Source organism: Protopterus annectens, chromosome 5.part1, assembly GCF_019279795.1.
Source record: "Protopterus annectens isolate FY-2018-M chromosome 5.part1, PAN1.0, whole genome shotgun sequence".
NCBI classification, from domain to species: Eukaryota; Metazoa; Chordata; order Ceratodontiformes; family Protopteridae; genus Protopterus; species Protopterus annectens.
Window position 1 is genome coordinate 278535730 of NC_056736.1, and position 16299 is coordinate 278552028.

General features: G+C 41.5%; 1 protein-coding gene across 1 annotated transcript in view; it reads right to left on the minus strand.

Annotated features, from left to right (window-relative positions):
* The window catches only part of GART (phosphoribosylglycinamide formyltransferase, phosphoribosylglycinamide synthetase, phosphoribosylaminoimidazole synthetase), a 1783038-nt gene that overhangs the window by 945123 nt on the left and 821616 nt on the right, over window positions 1-16299 (minus strand). Inside the window, exons 8-9 of the mRNA XM_044072949.1 lie at window positions 5002-5089; window positions 4812-4897 (exon numbers count right to left, since the gene is read on the minus strand). Coding sequence (XP_043928884.1) covers window positions 4812-4897; window positions 5002-5089 — 174 coding nt within the window. The remainder of the gene's footprint in view (window positions 1-4811; window positions 4898-5001; window positions 5090-16299) is intronic.

Genomic DNA, 16299 nt, shown 5'->3' on the forward strand with positions numbered 1-16299 from the left:
TAAAGCCATAAAACGCTTTCTATGGAAACTCTATCCTACCTCTCTAGCACCAGAGTTTACCAATCAAATCTCTTAAGCGATAGCCCTTTGTGTATTCATCTTAACTGCTCTACCAATTAATCCTACGTCCCCTGGCTTTGGGAAAAACGTTGCATACTAACCCTCTACAAAGACTGCAACTCCACTGGCATTACCAACTACAGACCTACTGTTATACTACTCCCTCTATGCAAAATTCTAGAAAACTGCATACAAACTCAGTCATATAAAATTCTCCCTACTATCCTTGACCCAACATGGTTTCCAACCTCACTACAGCATTACTCCTGTCCTACTCAGTTTCATCAATACTGCCAACATAAGCAGAAACAAAGGCAACCCTTTTAAATTTCCCTCTTCCTAGAGCCATCAAAAGCTTTCGACACAATCTTCCAGTTCATTCTACTACAAATACTCATCTAGTACTCAACCACCATGCTCTGAATTGGTTCCAAAGTTCTCTGACAGATCCCAAAGCAGTTAAGTGTAAAAATAACTTCTCTACTTTCCATCCCATGACAGGAGTCCCCCAAGGCTATATCCTTGACCCCCTACTTTAACATTCAACAATTTTACTTATCACAACCAAAAATGCCTCCAATACAATATGCAGATTACTCCAACATCTGCTCAGCAAAAGCCTAGTTAATTTGTAACAAACACTCTTTAGTAGAAAATTGGCTAACAAAATCTCAAACTTTCTCCACCCCCAAAAAATTGAAACTTATCCTGTTCATTCCTGAACATCTAAATCTACTGAATAACTTATCAATTACTTCTACAAACACAAACTGAACTTGTCCCACATCCCAAATTGCTAGGTATACACTACACATTGATGAAAACCTACAATTTAACTACTGTCTTCTTTCAGCTTTTCCCAGTTAGGGGTCGCCACAGCGGAACTCCGGTCAGCTAATGATTGGCCGTATATTATTACGGTGCCAGCTTGACGCCCAACCTTCAAAGGCACGCCCATTTACGCATGTCTTTCGAGCGCAACTTGACCTCGAGGAGGACATGCAGATTCCACACAGAAGGCACTACAGCCAAAAATCGAACGGGTGAACCTCTTGCTGTGAGGTGACAATGCTACACCATCGTGGCAATACAATTTAACTACTGTATACAATTTAACTACTGTACATAGCACTAATCAAAAAATGAAAATGTCAGGCTCTACAAAAAAACTTTTCTGTCCCAACTCTGCAAGGAAAAATATTGCCACTTTCCTCCTGCCTACACTTCTCTACTCAGCACCTATATTTATCAAGATTCAAGCCATTCTACTAAACAAGCTAGAGCAATGCTATAATACAACTGCCATGTTTGCCATAAATTACCCTCAAAGGACTCACTAGTGTACGGTACTCAAAGTAGTAGACTGGCTCGAGCTCCCTACTACCTTACATACTCTCAACTACTCAAAACTCAGGACCTCCTCTATAAACCAAAAAATGTCTAACCATGCGCAATCTCATTCAGTTATATACCCCAACTACACCTCGCCAATCTACTGGTAAACTTTGAAATCACTGAATAAAACAGGCAACTCTTTCCACATCTCCAAAATCTGGAATGACAGTCCGCTGTTCCTTAGGCAAGAACACTCCAGACTACCCTTTAAATCAAAGTTAAAATCCTAGCTAACAAAAAAATATTTCAATGCTCCTTTTCTGACTAGCACATTAGTGATAATATAAACTCAGCCCCCAACCCTTGACAAGCTTTGACTGCCTTAACTAGACATGTTCTTAGCAAAGATATTTCCTTTCTCCCTTCTACTGTACAATCTTATGCTGCATCCATCTGCCTAAAAACACCCTTTCACCTGAAGTACCTCTAACAATAGTAAACCATTTTTTTATTCTCTGACAAGCAATTGCTTTTTTACTTTCCTTTTACTCAGAGTTGATTCTCTCTCCATTAACTTTTTGCTCTTACCAACACAGTACTACTTTCTTCCTTTATTTTTCCCTCCCGTTTTAATCTCAAGCAAGTTTTTGTTTCCTACTTCTCAACAACCCCTACCAATAATCACTTGTAAAATCTCACTTACTGTGAGTAAGTTTGTCCAATTAGTATTGCTGAAATACAAGATTTTGTAATATAATGTCCCTGAAATGCACTGCCTCTGAAAGACTGTTCCAATCCACATTAACACTGTACATCTCAACACCCAATAAAAAAGTAAAAGATGATCTTGCCTGTGTTAGTACGGTTTCTACAATTTCTGTATTCTTGCCTATGGTTAGTTAAAAAAATAAATACTTTTCCATTCACAATGAATTACATCTAGATATTTAGTAGGAAGAGCTTAAAAGGATTTTTTTTTTTTTATTTAGGGTATTTAGCAGCATTCTTATTTAACTGCAAGTGTAGAGTGCGCTACTGTGCGACTGCACCTCCATTTGTCCCACTCACCCATTCTCTGCTATACTTCTAAACTTATTTTATTTTACATTTGTTTACTGGGAAATTCCAACTGGACAGGCTATCCTTTTTCAGTGGAGACCTGGGGAGAATCTACATGAATGTTATGTCTTTCGGCTTTTCCCAGTTAGGGGTCGCCACAGCGGTACTCCGGTCCGCTAATGATTGGCAGTAGATTTTTACGGGCGGAGTTGCCAGCCCTGATGCACAACCTTCAACGAAGGTACACCCATTCACGCACGTCTCCACACAGAAGACGCTCTAGCTGAGAATCGAACAGGGCAACGTCTTACTGTGAGGTGACAACGCTACCGTAGCACCACCACCACATATACAAGCTACATTAATACACAGACAGTACATGTATACATACAAACATGGATCGTTATGCACTACAATGTACAGCAGATTATTACATTGAGACAATACAGCATGTTTACAGTTTGCAGAGGTTTATGCATCATTTTCTTAACAGTAACTATTGCTAGAGCTCTTGAGTAACATACAGATTATGGAAGCAGCAGTAATAGAGAGTGCAAGTATATTTACAAAAATTGGATGCTTCAAGCACTATGATATAGAGCATGTTGTAGAGCAGAATATTACACTGAGACAATACAGCATTTTTACAGTTTGCAGGGGTTCATACACTGTTGACTTTACAGGTTGAACAGCAGTTTTGAAAACAAGAGGGTTCAAAGGGTGTACAGCAGTTTTGTAGGGAGGGTAGTATTTAAAGACAGTTATTTTTAACCAGGGTTATCACAAGAGCATATCCATATACTAGATAGATGTTTTTTAAGGAACTTTGAATCTGATAGTGCTCATTCTGTTTTTATATTTAACAGCAGAGAGCTCAAGAGTTTACCTATATAGTTAGAGGGATTCTCCTGCAGTGTTGACAGCCAAAGAGATTTTTAATAGAGACTTGTTCGTGGAATGAAGAACTCTATTAGTTTATGGCTTTTAAGCACCCTGACTATTGTAAATCTGCCTTTGAAAGCTCATTCCAGTCTCCCATCTCCAGCAGTGGCTGGTGACTTCAAAAGGGGGGGGGGGGGGGGAATGCAGGAAAACAAATGAATGGGTTGGGCAGACTGGAATGGGGTGAGGTTGTATTACAGCAGGTCAATGACAATTAGACCTGTGATCTCTTACAGACTGCCACAGTTTGTGTCCACTAATTAATGCCACTTTACTGAATACATATATCTGAATGCAATCAACAAGGCCAGCCTTGGGTGATATACAGCCCTGGAAAAATACTTCATGGGGTGCCCTATTTCACATTAGTCCACCTGCACCTCTCAAGTAACTCTCCTTTGCTTTTACCTCCTCTCAACACACCCTTCAGACAGATTAAATTTTTTTCACACTTAGTTCTAGCTTCCCTCATGGCCTAACTGACCAATAATCCACTGTAATCAGTCTGGAGGAATTGTGTAAATTAAGGTGGGGTTCAAGGAACTGCTAGGAGCCAAGAATTCAAAGGGCTCTAGAAGCTCCAAGATGCACCTTGCAGCTTTTTAAAAACTTTCTGTTAATTATGGACTGAAAAAATACGTTGTGAATAAAATAAATTCAGTCTTTTTCTTTTACGTTTCTAATGATCAAAGCCAACAAAATAACAGCTGACCAATAAACTAAGAAATATGTATCTTGGAAAACAAACCAAAATCTTTCCATACTACACTGGAAGTCTTAAAAGCCACCAATTTATCAACCCTAACAAGGAAATCAACCAAAACTATAAGGTTCTAGAGACAGCATGTTTCAAGAGAAATATCTGTAGATGTACCATATACAACCAGGTCTATGGCAGAGAAGATATACCCCCATTTGTTCCTGCACTAATACGTGCTCAAAATGGTTGGTTTTCTGAATGAGAATCTGTACCACCTAAAGATGACTACACCTTCAAATACAAATCCTGGGCAATAAGGACAGACCCATAGTTACAGCAGCAGTCAGGTGAAAGCCGAAACTATCAAGGCATGCCTTTCTTACAAGGCTCTCAACTTTACTCAATATGCAGCAAATGCAGGACTTTGCAGACAGCAGAAAGGACACAGATCCAACTATGCAAGCAACCAAACAACTAGAAGTTGTAACATGTGCTCATGCAGAAAAAAATCATTACACTGCATTGTACATAATCAGGGCATGGGGATAATCTCAAACACATTTAACAAAATGTATACTTCTGACTGGGACAAAGGAATATCCAAAACTAGGACCCACGGATAATGCACAACTACAAAAAAAATCTTGTGGTGAAAGAAATACCAAAATTGCTTTGATTTGTGCCAAACATTTCTGAAGTAACTTAAGAAGCATACCTGACATTCTGGATCACCAAATCGACAGTTAAATTCAAGGACTTTGGGGCCATCTTTAGTCAGCATCAATCCAGCATACAACACCCCTTTAAAAACAAATTAAGGAACTTGTTGAAAAACATCAGCAATCTAATTAAGTACTATTAGACAAAGTGGATACAAATGGTTCAGTTTTCCAAGCAGTGCTCACCTACGTATGGAGTTCCAGCTTGTCTCATTCCATCAACAGTCCTCTGAAGTACTGTCTCTTGGATTTCCAGAAGTAAGGAATCTGTGACCTAAAGAAAAAAAAATCAGCAAGGCCTACAAATTTATCCTCTCAGAAAATGAATCCACAAATCAAATTTTTCCCAAACTCCATGAAAAAAAATAAACATACTGTGCATACTTAATCAGTAATACTAGTATACCACAAATGATTAAAGGAGAACTCCACCCAAAAGTCAAGTTTTTCTTTCCAAAAAGTGTTTCTTTCCCTGTAATCCAAGACTAAACACTTCACATACAGAAAAAACAAACAATTGTTTGCCTTTCTTTACCGCATCTGTCTCATCTGTTGCATCACAACAGCAGCACAATAATTTGGGTCACTTATCCCAACAGAACCATTAAAGGAGTACCGCATCCACAGACTCTAAACATGTTTAAAACATCATGGCATGATGTTTCTTACACTAAGAAAACAGGATTATTTACAGGATTTTAAATATTTTATATGTAATTCCAGTCTCTGACCACATGGAGGCAAGCATATTGACGTGGTTTGGATAAATCAGGATGCCATTCAGTATCCCAAAAATCATTGTTTGGCTCAAAACTGTTACATCATGCAGACCTCTGTTTGCCTAAAGCTCCTGTCATTTCATAGATGTTGCCTATGTACCAAGTACTGAGTAAAATAGAACAGTGCAACATTCCCTGCTGCTGAATGACTACTTAAAACAGAAAACAGTGCAAATGTCACAGAACACACACTCAAAGTGCCATTTACTGCTGCCTTTTTTCTAATTTAGTTTAAATGGCACTAATTTGTGAGACAATGAATTCCAGTCCATTTACTTCTCCCCTCTCCCGTAACACTTAGCTTCCCTAGCTGTCAAAGTCCTGAGGGAAATTTGAGCTGGTAATTCCATTGATTGGCAGATCTCAGCAGGGTGCTTGACTCGTGTATGAATTCTGGAACATCAACTCGCTCCTTCATCCAGGCACAAAAATCAACTCTTGCCCTGATGCTACTAAGATTGATCCAGAAATCACCTCTCTTTTCAACTCCTTTATTAACTCTATTGCTGAACTAAACCCTTCCCCAACACCCACCCTTACAAGCTAGTCTTTCCACTCCAGTCTCTAAACCCAACCCCCCACCTTTGAACTTAACCCAATTCCAACCTCCTACATAAACTCCTCAGCAAGCTGAAACAATGCTCCAATGCCCCAGATAACACTCCCTCTAAGTTCTTAAAAATTGCTGCTGAGTGCATCGCCCTCCCCATTAGCATCTTAATCAACAGATCCATACAAGAATCTTATGTCCCCAAGCTCTGGCGTTCTGCCTTTATACATCCTCTTCACAAAGGCGGTAAAAATAATACCTCTAACTTTCGCCCCATAGCCATCCTCTCCCCAATATCAAAAATACTGGAAAAATGTGTTTACACCCAGCTAATGCTCTTCCTAACCACAAGCCATCTAATCTCTCAAACCAAACATGGCTTCCGCCCTGGCCATAGTACTATTAATGCTCTTCTCGCATTCTTAGATATAGTCAACCATGCCCGTGACTCCGGAAATATCATTTCTACAGTTCTACAAGACCTCTCCAAAGCTTTTGACACTATCTCCCATACTCATCTCCTCAGCCATCTGGCTAATCTTAACCTTTCTCACAATTCCCTGTCCTGGTTTTCAAGTTATCTGATAGATCTCAAGCTGTAAAATGGAAGAAAGGCACCTCTAACTTCCTTCTCACCCCTACTGGAGTTCCCCAAGGATCTATTCTTGGCCCTATGCTGTTTAACATCTTTGTCAATGACTTCCACTCAGCCATCCCAAATACTAAAATAGTACAATATGTTGATGACTCCACTTCAATCTGCAGAGCCACCAACCTGCCAGACCTTCAATCTTACACACAAAACACCTTCTCTGCCAGAGAGGACTGGAAGTTGCAAAACCATCTAGCTCTAAATGCTAACAAATCTAAAATACTACTCTTCACTCCTTCAAAATCCTGCCCACTTGATAAAAATTCTTTCCAAATCAGAAGCCACAACAATTTTACTATAGAAATCATTCCCCTATGCTAAACTACTTGGGGTCACCATAGATGAACACCTAAAATTTGACACATTTAACTAAACATCAAGAAAACCCATCAAAAACTCTGTCTACTATATAGAAGCAGCCATCTCACTCCTACTAGACAAACCCTTGCCACCACCTACCTTCTCCCCTCTCTAATGTATGGTGCACCCATACTAACTAACCTATCTGCCTCCATCTCTTCCAAAATGGAAAGTTGTTACAATAAAATCTCCAAGTTTGCCATAAAAGCCAAACACTCCATCCACCATTGCTCTGCCCTCCACATACTTAACTGGCTAGAACTTCCCAACCATCTCTACTACCTCCAACGTACTACTGTCCATAAGCTATTCTTTAATCCTACCATATGTCCTGCTCTTTCCAACATCCTACAACCTTACACCCCTAACAGGCCACTTAGATATTTCCCACTTAAACCTTCTCACAGTCTACAAACCAACCCACCCTGCTGGATGGCACCTCCTGTCCTTCTCCCTAGCCAAAAAATGGAAAACTCCCTCCTTCTCTACGAACTACTGAAAACACTAAACTTCAAATCACATCTTCATTCATACTTTTTCTCTAAGTGGACGTGCAATTGCACTTTACCCACCTAGGAAGTAAATGCACACACAGCCAGGAAATGGAAAGTACAGTTTTGTACCTACCATAAATGTAGATGTTCGAAGATCCACATTGCTGCAGTCCTTACACTTAGAATTGACTGCATCTTCAGCATCTACATTTATGGTAGGTACAAACTGTACTATGTTCTTCATCTCACATTGCTGCAGTCCTTACACTTTTCCATTGCTGCACTCCAAAATAAAAATCTCTTCCATTTATCTGCGATACTTTCCTTGTACTAGGCCTTCTGGCCTCCAAAATAACATTCAAAACTTTAATGGGTACCAGTCATGACACTGTCAATTTCTGAAATACATGAGGATCCACTTCACTCGTGGGGATCCATAATTTGCCTGCTCAACACATCTGCTAAGGAGTTCTGTGCGTAAATCCTGAAAGCTATTAATGCAAATTGACTGCTAACATCTCCTTCAAGTTGATATGTAGATGTTGTAGTCTGGCAGGCCACGTGTCTTGTATACCACAAAAATTCCTTTTGAATGCAAGGTATTATCTGAATGACAGTGTCCATATCTTGGCAGTGCTGAGTCCATACATTTTGAGATACCATTGTAGCTTCCTCATATGTAGTTTCCAGAGCATCTACCTTAGACTTCAATTATAGTTTTGATATTTCAACATGTGAAACTGGCAATTTAAAGCCATAGCTAAGGTGGAAGAAGTATAGACTTTCTTTCCCCATCTATCCAAAGCTCTGGCCTCTATCTGTCCCTGACTAACTGAATCAAAGTAATTAAATCTTCTGCTTTGAGCATTCTTTATCAGTTTAAGTATAAAGGTATCACGTCATGCTTCCACCTTGTTAAAAATTGAGATTTACATGTGCAAAGTGTATTAGTATGCAGTGTTTGCCTACGTATGTTTTTACTCCACTGGTCGGTTTGCAAAAAAACTTTTGATGTGTCTTTGTACATACAAACCACATTGCTATAGTTTCCCCTTCCTTTTTCTTGTGCCCAGAAGTAATTTATCACAAAGTATTTTTTTTTTTAAATAAAGGACATCAAGGTTAATTTACCTAGAATCAAATAATGGATGCACTGCAAAGAATCACTGTTGAAATATCTGTGCATGGACAAAATCCCTTAGATTATTTCCAGCCTCCAGTGCCATTGGTGCTATGGCTGTAATATACTGGTGCGTTTGCTCATGCCTTCCAAATATCTCCAACACGACATACCAATTTTGCAGTGTAGTAACCACCCGACATGCCCATAAACCTTTAGCCAACAATATGCAGCTACTCCTGCTCATGTATGTGAAATCATTTTCAGACCAGCTGTGGAAGCTGCACTGAATTATTCTAGGTGCTTGTTCAGGTTTCACATGGTGCTTGCTTAGAGCTACTCTGTTAAGCCACTACGAATATGTTGCACTGCCACCTCTGATACCAGGGTAATGTTTTAATCGTTCTAGTCCCGCAGTGCAAACTAGCAGTATCTGGTGCAAATACAACAGAGTATGCAAGCGATACACCATCTAAGCATCATCTGCCATGCAGAATGTACAAGTATGCATACCAAATTTCTGTTTCCAAACATTGGTGTTACTACACTATTACTGAACAAAATGAACATACTGAAATGTAACGACCTGTTACCCGACGTAATTAAGATTTTTTTCCTGTATAAACAAGTTTCCATGATTCTCTGGCTGTTTGGTTTGATTCACTTTACTGGCTACCTGTAGAGGTTTGCTCTTTCTTAGCAAGTTGCAGTAAATATTTTTTTATCCAGTTGTTTGCCTTGTTAGACTGGGCACACTATGAACGTTTCCAGCAGCAAAAGCTCAAAATGGTGCCATCTCAATAGTCTGACCTTGTACTGTAGTCCCTTAAGTGCTGCCTTACATATCATGCATAAGGCAGATCTGAATTAATTATTGCAATGTCCAGGCAGTATCAAACTGTGACTAGATGAACCATGTGCTTGCACAAGAGTCTGACTTAAAAGTTTCTTAACTTAACCACAATCAGGCAGTGTATTACTCAAGCATATCAAGGTGACATTTTAATAGTATTTTCGGGACAGCAATTCAATCTCTTCACACCCTGAAAAATACAGCAGGCACCATCATTTCTCATGTTCATCCATTCTTCAGCCAGCATTATCCTCATCACATAGCACCACGTGACATCCCAACCTGCATGTTATTGTCCAATACCCGTCATGGGCCCTTCACCTGTTTGGCATCTACTTCTCAAAAGTAGAGTCCAACACAGGACGACTCTGGTTGACAGTTTGCAGATGACTGCAATTTAGGAGTAATTATCAACTCCAAGTGCTGCAGACATGCTACAAAATGGTCCTCTGTGACGACTGGTGTCAGAACCGTGGCCTACAGCTGGATAGGACACCGAAGTAACTCAAAAAAAAAGGATGAAACTCCTTTCACACATGTCCGACATGGACAGCCAAGAAAAGTACAGTTTTGTACCTACCATAAATGTAGATGTTCGAAGATCCACATTGCTGCAGTCCTTACATATGGGTAGTCCGCTGTCCTCGGTCGGCCCGAATACCAAACTATAAGGCTGACGTCGGTCAAGGCGCTTAACACTGACATCAGGACGTCAGGGTACAAAAGCGCATGACCGACGTCATTTCCTCAGTCTTTTCTTGCCCCAGATGTCAGAAGGCCCTAACAAGAAAGGCCAAAGCCAAAAACCAGCAAAAACTAACCAACCACCCGTGCACTAACCCTATTTACAATATGTACAACACAAAGTACATCACCACCTACAACAACAGAGGGGAAGGAGGGAGGGTATTGACTGCAGCAATGTGGATCTTGAACATCTACATTTATGGTAGGTACAAAACTGTACTATGTTCTTCATCTCACATTGCTGCAGTCCTTACATATGGGTAGAATCCCAAAGCAGAGGTAAGGGAGGATGGCAAAACTATAAAGCATTAGGCGCTGCCAAAATGCCCTGTAAAATAGCAGTGGCAAATCCAGCCCTAGATTTAGAGTAAAGTGGAAGGTGGTAATGCTTAGAGAAAGTATGCACTGAACTCCAAGTAGCTGCTTCCAAAATATCTTTAGTAGCCACCCCTTAAAAAAGCTGTAGAAGTGGCAGTAGCCCTAGTGGAATGAGGCCTAATCCCAGCTGGAACTTCCTTACCATGATGGGAATAACAGAAAGCAATACAAAACCCAATCCACTTAGAAATAGTTTGTTTTGAAACAGGTTTGCCCTGAGAACCCAAAGCAAAAGAAACAAACAACTGCTGAGACTGCCTGAACCCTTTAGTTCTGCTCAAATAATATCGCAACTGTCTGTGTATATCCAAAGTGTGCAAAATCCTTTCCCCTTTATTTTGGGGGTTTGCATAAAAAGTAGGCAAATGAATAGTTTGGTTTAAAGCCACACTAGAAACCACTTTAGGCATAAAAGAAGGGTTAGTACGCAAAGACACCCTGTCCTTGTGGAAAATTAGGAAAGGCTCAACTGCCATAAGGGCCTGTAATTCAGAAACCCTTCTCGCAGAGGTAATGGCCAACAAAAAAGCAGTCTTCCAAGATAAATATTTCAACTCTGCCGATGCTGCAGGCTCAAAAGGTTGTAGAGTGAGTTTCTCCAACACAAAATTGAGATCCCAAGCAGGAGTAGGAGCTCTATGTGGGGGTCTTATATTTTTTGCCCCTCTAAGGAATTGCTTAAACAAAGGCTGAGAAAATAATGGTGGTCACAGTCATAGTGAGCAGAAATTGCTGCAGCATGAACCTTTATAGAGAAGGACAAACCTTTGTCCAATAACTCAGTAAGGTATTGAAGTGCAACACTTAAATTAGGTTTAGAAACATCAAAATCCTTTGCAGTACTCCAAAATAAAAATCTCCTCCATTTATCTGCGTAAACTTTCCTTGTACTAGGCCTTCTGGCCTCCAAAATAACATTCAAAACTTGTTGTGGAAGCTGAGACCCTCCAGGGTTTAAAACAGAATATGCCAGGCTGTCAGATGTAGAGAATGAAGTTTGACATTGAGTAAATGACTGTTCTCCTGAGACAGCAGGTGAGGAATCGAAGGCAAAGGCCATGGAGGCTCCTGTACCAGACTTCTCAGTAATGGGTACCAGTGCTGTTGAGGCCAATCTGGAGCTATTAAAATCATGTTTGGCTTGTCCTGTCTGACCTTCAGCAGCACCTTTGGGAGGAGAGGCAGAGGTGGAAAGGCATACACGTGAAGATTGCTCCAATTGAATGAGAGAGCATCCACTTTCCAAGCCGAGGGATGAAACCTTTTTGTGCAAAACTTTGGCAGCTGGTAATTTAGTGGAGAAGCGAACAGATCTATGTCTGGAGTTCCCCATAACACTGTCAATCTCTGAAATACATGAGGATCCAATTTCCACTCGTGGGGATCCATAATTTGTCTGCTCAACACATCTGCTAAGGAGTTCTGTGCTCCTGGCAGAAACCTTGCCTGAAGATTTAGCTGTAAACTGAGAGCAGTCTCCCATAAAATCATTGCTTGTCTGCATAGAGGATAAGAATGCGTTCCCCCCTTGCTTGTTGATGTACCACATGACAGTTGTGTTGTCTGTTTGAATCAACACCTGCCCTGGAAGAAGTAAATCCTTGAAAGCTGTCAATGCAAATTGGACTGCTAACATCTCCTTCAAGTTGATATGTAGATGTTGAAGTCTGGCAGGCCACGTGTCTTGTACCCATTTTCCATTTAGATGAGCTCCCCAAGCTTTGTCTGAGGCATCTGTCGTTAAAATCTGACTCGCCTCTGGCCGGGTCACAGAGAGTCCCTTGTTTAGGTGACATTCCTGAGCCCACCACAAAAATTCCTTTTGAATGCAAGGTATTATTTGAATGACAGTGTCCAAATCTTGGCAGTGCTGTGTCCATACATTCTTGAAATACCATTGTAGCTTCCTCATATGCAGTTTGGCATTGGGAAGTACCAGAATACAAGATGCCATGAACCCCAAGGCTTGAAGGACTGTCCTTGCAGTCAGCCTGGACTGATGAGACAACTGATGGAAGTAAAGAGAAAGATTCTTTTGTTTGTCCGGGGTCAAAAAGGCCATCTGGGATGCTGTATTCAGTCTCACACCCAGAAAGCACATGTCCTGAGAGGGTACTAGACTGGACTTTATTTCGCTCACAGAATACCCCAGGCATCTTAACACTGCCATCACATACTGTAAATGATGAAGTTCGTCCTTTCCTTGGGCCAGTATCAGGCAATCGTCCAAATAAGGATAGATCTGTATTCCTCTTAGCCTGAAAAAAGCTACCACTGGAGCCAGAACCTTCGTGAACACTCTGGGCGCAGTAGATAAGCCAAAGGGCAATGCAGAGAACTGATAATGTGAAGTCCCAGCCCGAAAACGCAGATACTTCCTGCAACTGGGCCTGATAGGAACATGAAGGTAAGCTTCCTTGAGATCCAGGGTCACCATCCAGTGATCTTTGCCCAACATAGGTAAAAGCTGTTGTAACGTTAACATTTTGAACTTGGGAATGTCCAGATATGTGTTGAGGATGGATAAATCCAAAATTGGTCTCCACGTGTTTCCTTTCTTTGGTACTAGAAACAGGCGAGAATAAAATCCTAGGCCCACTTCTGGCAGAGGTACCGGTTGTATGGCCCCTATTTGAAGTAGTAGAGAAATTTGTTTGCGAGCCTCTAGTCTTTGCTGAGGAGGAACGTCCGCATGCCTTTGAAAGGAGGCAAGGTATGGAAATAAAACTTGTAACCCTGGTGTATGATATCCAATATCCATTTGTCTTGGGTAACCAACATCCAATTTTCCTTGAAGAGAGCTAACCTTCCTCCCAAAGGTGCTGCCAGGCAAGAAGGATCTGGCAGCTGAAAAAGTAGGTCATTGGGCCTGTTTACGAAAGGCCTGGCCCCTGCCCTCACCCGAAGATTGTGCAGGGGAACTCCCTGTTCTAGACCTGAAAGAACTCTGAGCTCTGCCCCTACCACGTCTAGATCTACCCCTAGACTGAGAATCATAAGAAGGATACGTCCACCCCTTAGCAGGCCAATTCCTACTAAACTTCGGAGGCTGAACTTGCAAAAAATCTTTAACAGTCTGCATAGACTTAGCCTTGTCTTCCATTTTCTTCAAGACTGACTCCACCGGTGAACCAAACAACACATCAGACTGCAAAGGAGCATCCAAAATCCTTGTCTTAACATGGTCAGATAAATTCTGATCCTTCAACCAGGCGTGCCTGCGAAGAACTGAGCCAGTAGCAGCCACCCTAGACGAGGCCTGCACAGCATCAAAACCACACTGTAATGAATGCTTACCCACCTGTTCAGAGACATGCACCAAATCTTGCAATTCTTTACACTTAATGCCTTCCACCAGAGCATCCACCTTAGACTTCAATTGTGAAAGAAGAAAGTTTTGATATTTCAACATATGAAACTGGCAATTCAAAGCCCTCATAGCTAAGGTAGAAGATGTATAGACCTTCTTTCCCCATCTATCCAAAGCTCTGGCTTCTTTATCTAGAGGAACCGGATTTTTTACAATAGAGGCCTTGACACCCTTAGGTCCCTGACTAACAGTTTCTGGGTCCGCCCTAGTACTCTTATAAAGATATTTGTGAGCCTCAGGCACCCTGTAATACCTATCCGGCTTAACAGGAGCAGGCGGCAGAGAATCAGGATTAAGTGAAGCCTCTGCAAACACATCTTTCACAACATCCAGAACAGGGGGTATAGCCAAAGGCCTATGCTGGGGTAACAGCAAAAACTCCCTAAGCCTTTTCCTAGAATCAGAGAAGTCCTGACCTTCCCACTTAAAATGTTCCCTCATAGAATGAAGTGTCTCTGAAAAAGAAAAATCCTCTGGAGGAGAAGCAGAAGGAGTGGAATCATCTGCATCAGAATCAGAATAAGGAGAGTACTCCTGCAAGTCTTCAGTCAAGACTCTGAAACATCGAAGCCTGTTCAAAACTTCCCAACTCTGGCTCCACCCTAGGCCTCTTATCAGGAGGGGGCATAGAACCTCTAATCAGAGTAATCAAATCTTCTGCCATTTTAAGCATGTGCTTCTTAGGCACAGACCCTGCTGAACTAGGAGTGACCCCAACAGGAGCTAAAACTGGCCTGCCTCTGGGAGAAGCCTTGGAAACCGAAGGAGAAGGCCTAACCACCCTAGGAAGGGAGGGGAGTGCAGTAACTTGAGAAGCCCCTTCAGCCTGACCTGCCTCCTGAGAGACTACCTCCTGCAAAATCAAAGTCTCCCCCTGAGACTCCAGAGAAGTCTCCATCGGAACCACCGGTTCCACTGAAGCCTCTAAAGAACCGGCATCCGGAACGGACGACTCATCTTGCCTGGGTTTAACTGCTTTGTCTTTGCGCTTCTTCGCAGAAGCGGGCGCCGGAGAATCCGACGGCATATTATAATTGCACCGCTTCCCAAAGACCAGCCTAGCACAATCTAACCTTCGCATAATAGTGCGTTTATTGAACCTAGCACAAAAGCGACACCCAACAACGCCGTGCTCAGGCCCCAAACAAGGAATACACAAAGAATGATAATCCCTATGCGTATCTGTTTCCCACAAGAAATACAGTTATTCACTTTTTCTGACATCCGTAAAACACTGAGGCAAGAAAAAACAAAATAATCCTAACGGGTACTTAGCCAACTTGGATTCGGTCTGAAACTCCGAATTGAAAAATTTCAGAACGCCAACGGCACTTGCAACGCTGCTTCTGCATCGGACCATGCGGCAAAAAAGACTGAGGAAATGACGTCGGTCATGCGCTTTTGTACCCTGACGTCCTGATGTCAGTTTTAAGCGCCTTGACCGACGTCAGCCTAATACTTTGGTATTCGGGCCGACCGAGGACAGCGGACTACCCATATGTAAGGACTGCAGCAATGTGAGATGAAGAACATCTTCTGCTGTTCGGTCTCTTATCTACTTGCAGATGATACCTGCTTACAAAGCTAGTCAGCCACAGCTCTATTTGAAATGCTACACCAAATAAATCTCAATGCTCCCAGGACACAATCCTCAGAGGATGACGTTATTACAGCAATTAACACAGCATGGTGGAGAGACGGGTTAATTTCCCAAAGACATGTCCATACTCTGGAATAAATACCTTAAAGTACACAACCAGTGTTGCATCTCTGCTTTCAGATACATAATTCCTTCTAAGCCACAGAAAGTCTGTCTCCATTAATGCTTCAATGTCACTACATTCAAAACCTTGCAGAAAGCGAAACGCCGATTGCTCAATTTTACGCTTCTGGGATCACATTTCACTGCAATTCCAAAATTCCTACACAGCCCAACATTGTTTAAATCTGTTTTTAAAAACGTAATACAAATACCATCCCAGACATGACAAACCATACACCCTATCACAGTGAATAAGATGCCTATAAGACTACTTATGAAAGTAGCTTTTCCTATGGCATTTAGTTGCTATGAATATGGTTCTACAGTCTGTTAAGCATGTGCCACTGCAATGTGCTCTCCCCATGCCTCTCCCCCAAGGTTACTTGGATTCTTATATACTTCTCAAAAATACTATATCT